This window comes from Arachis stenosperma, chromosome 7, assembly GCF_014773155.1.
Source record: "Arachis stenosperma cultivar V10309 chromosome 7, arast.V10309.gnm1.PFL2, whole genome shotgun sequence".
Classification (NCBI taxonomy): domain Eukaryota; kingdom Viridiplantae; phylum Streptophyta; class Magnoliopsida; order Fabales; family Fabaceae; genus Arachis; species Arachis stenosperma.
Genome location: NC_080383.1, coordinates 33,089,526 through 33,093,208, shown reverse-complemented (window position 1 = coordinate 33,093,208; position 3,683 = coordinate 33,089,526). Strand labels below are relative to the sequence as shown.

The window sequence follows — 3,683 nt, the reverse complement described above, 5'->3', positions numbered from 1 at the left end:
AGAACGTGAAAGGGTTCGACCAACCCACCGTTGCAACACACGGTGGTGACGACTGTAGGCCCCCTTTGCTCAATCGGCGAGAGACATGACTGGCCCGGACATGTTGGTCCCAGCGAAGTCACTGTTAGCAAACCCAGCCTGCGTGTCACTATCGGAGCATTGGAACGAAGGAATCTCCGCGGTCGCATACAGATCGCCGGATAGGTTATCATAGACCTGACACCAATATAAAAAACAAATGATTAGATCCATTTAACGGAGCAGAAAACTTAACTACATCGTCTATAGAGCGACCAACCCACCATGTCAGTGTCCATCGAATCCATGTCTTCTGCAACTGAGCTGGATGGTTCCATTGTGCGACGCTCCGGACACGTCGTCCTGTTGTATCCCACCTCCCGGCACAAACGACATCGCTGGGTCTTCTTTCCACCATGAGCACCGTTACCCTTTGTATTGCGCCTGGGTGGATTCCGCGTCGGGGGTCTGCCACCCTCAGTAGGTGGCCCCTCGTGTGGAAAACTGGTGTTCCCTGCATCTTCGTTCTCGAAGTGCTTCAGCATCAGCACGACAATGTCTCTTGCAAACTGGAACTTTTCGGTGCTGTGACATGCAATCTTGCACACTTTCCAATACCAATCCATTAGGCACCAGTGTTGCGTTAGTTGTACAGAATCCCAAATCACGCCCATCGATTGCACCGCCACAAGTTTTGCATCCTTTGTCCATCTCGGTAATATCAGAGACCTCGGGATCTCATGAACATTGTTAAGAACAAGCACCGCAATTATATGTTCGCAGGGGACCCTGAAACATTCCATTCTCATGCACGTGCATCGGACCTCCCTCGTATCAGACGTTGCAACAACACGTCACTCCTTCCCCGGAGTGCCGTATCGAGAGACGGTGTGAATAAAATAGGAACCGTTGTCTTCAGAGTCAACCACCCTCATTGCACAGGTCCTGTCAAGAATGGGAACAAACAAATAGAATATCACACGAGTGTAGTTGTCGGCTGCACTCCGCTCTAGCTGTTTCAGGTTGGTGGTCATAACAGGGTCACCCTTTGCACACTCGAAATCAGCCTCCACCTCCTTTGCGTGCACGAACATCAAGCATCGATGGAAATGACGTAAAAACTCAGTGTAGCTGTATCGAGACTTAACATACCGTGATATCATAGCGTGCAAGCCCTCGCACCTTGATGTTGTTCGAAATCCGGCAAAGAACTTTCCCAGTATGTGTGCTGTGGCCCAACTGTGCCTTCTCTCGTACATGTCCTGTACCCATCTTTTATCGGCCACTCCAAATTTCTCAACCATCTCAAACCACTTTCTCTGAAATGTTCGGACCTCGTAGTCTCCGAGCATGCAATCCCTAAACATTTTGGTGAATTTGGGCTTTCCAATGTTGCTCGTGGCGTTTCGGAGTAGATGCCAAGCGCAGAGTCGATGGTGAACCTCTGGAAAAACTTGCTCGATCGCAGACTTTATTTGCCTGTCACCGTCGGTTATTATGGACACGGGAGCCTTCCCTTTCATTGAAGTTTGCAACTGCTGAAGCAGCCAGACATAGGTCTCTTCTTTCTCGTCTGCCACCAGTGCAGCGGCAAAGACAACCGTTTGGTTGTGGTGATTCACACCGGAGAATACTACAAGAAGTGAAAGGTAAACATTTTTCTTGTACGTTGCATCAAATGCAACCACGTCTCCAAACACCTGGTAATCAATTTGGCTGGTGCCGTCACACCAAAACAAGTGTTGCAACACGCCCTCACCGTCAACGACTTCCTTGTAGTACAGTGCTGGATCATTTGCCTTGCACTCTCGGAGATACCTTAGGCACGATTCCGCATCTAGGCCACCCTCCCTTCGTTACTTCGCATTTACATTGTGCATGTCCCTCGTTGTGTACTGGACATTATGATACCCACCGGCCAGGCTCGCCATAAAACCGTGGATTCGAGAGAGGCCAATGCCCCCTTTGTGCATGTCGTTCATCTGCTCGATATTTGCTTCGCTCATCCTCTGATGGCCCGGGAGCATGGAAGAAAATCGCAACTCAAGAACGTGGTGGTTATGCGCGTCTGAAAAAAACGCAACGTGCCAATGTCCTGATTCATCGTCCATGCGGAGTAGCATCCTTGCAGAACATCCACACCGTGTCTTGGCCCTCGGCCTCTTTTGCCGGTTAGGCATCGAGTAGAACTTCGGCGATCGGAACCCTTGTCGGTGGCACACGAACTCCTGCCGTATCCTTACTTCGCCGCGTTTTTCGCTTCTGGAACGTCTCACGCCGAAGCCATGGTGCTTTGCATATTGCTGGTAGAACTCAAATGCAATGTCAACATCTGCAAAATTAAACCGGAGAACATCCTCCGCGCTCAAGTTCAAAAAATCAATCCAACCTATGGACTCGCCGGAATCAACGGCGTAAAACTCGTCTTCCGCATAATTCTCAGACATTCCTCCGATGCTGTCCAAACTGTCTTCCAATTCAACCGCATCCCCATTGTCGACATCGGCCTCTGCATGATGGTCGCGTTCTGTATCATCTTCCTGAAAGTCGTTCTCGTCCGACTCCATCCCTGCAGAGCGTTCGCCCTCAACCGATCCAACTCTGTGGTCTGCTCCATCGGACATTTTTGCTTCATCGGCGACGCGCACGCCCCCAGTGGTATCTTCATCCCCGGCAACCCTGTGCCAAACAGCAACAATGCGGTAATTTAGCGAAACACGCAAAATTGGGGGATGTACTTCAAAGACAATTGCAGACCTATGACGAAGAAAAATAGGGATATTTGTAAATCAAGTGAAGGGTGATAATACAACGGGTACCTTCTTTCCATTGATGGAGACGGCGAAGCCATCTACTGCCGAAGACAAACGACAATGCAGATCAGGTACCGTCGTCGTCAGAGGTGGTGAGGCTGTTTGTGTCTTTGGATCCGCCTAAACAGAATCGTTAACACTGAGTTGGTAGGGGGAGAAGAAGGTAGCTGAGTGGGGAGGTTTCAGTCGTTCTTGGTGGTGGAGATAGGAAGGGTCGGTGCGATTGCGACCGAGGGGAAGGGGAGTAAGAAGATGCGATTGCGACGGAGGGGAAAGGGAGGAAGAGGGTGAGATCGCGACGGAGGGAAAATGGGAGAAATAAAGTGCGATTGCAACGGAAGGGCAGGGGAGGAAGAGAGCAGCAATAATAGTTGTTAACCAAATACTGAGTGTGCAGCTAATTCAAACAATTAACTTAATTGTATGCATTTTAAAAAACATAAAAATGCCCTCCTATGTTATATGAAATTGCAGAAAGCCCCCATAAAAAGAAGCGTATTTCATTTTTGTGCTCCCTAGCTGACCGGTACGCCAAACTCCTAAATGGCGTTTGGATGCACTAACACCACCCGTGTACCGAATCCGTGCCCAACATAATAATACATTTCTTCTATTCATGTTTTTGACAATTATTTTTTGAAACACGGACTGCACCGTATTAAGTTTAAATTACAATTAATTTGTTCGAAATCACTCATATATAAACAATTCAATATAATTTTCTCTTAAGAATAATACAACAATGTATTAAAAAGAAGAATAATATTATGGCAATAATACTTTTTTGCTCTTTATTATATTCTCATAATATAGGAAGTATAACTCAATCTAATTCCATCCCAATTTATGAAC

At 47.7% G+C, this 3,683-nt stretch overlaps 1 protein-coding gene across 1 annotated transcript; it reads right to left on the bottom strand.

The window, feature by feature from the left end:
• Positions 1-872: 872 nt before the first annotated feature.
• Positions 873-2,869, bottom strand: LOC130939672 (protein FAR1-RELATED SEQUENCE 5-like). Its single transcript, XM_057867761.1, has 3 exons — positions 2,838-2,869; positions 1,890-2,775; positions 873-1,718 (listed from the first exon to the last, which is right to left on the bottom strand). Exons 1-3 carry the CDS (start codon positions 2,867-2,869, stop codon positions 873-875), a joined length of 1,764 nt encoding a protein of 587 aa, XP_057723744.1.
• Positions 2,870-3,683: the final 814 nt, after the last annotated feature.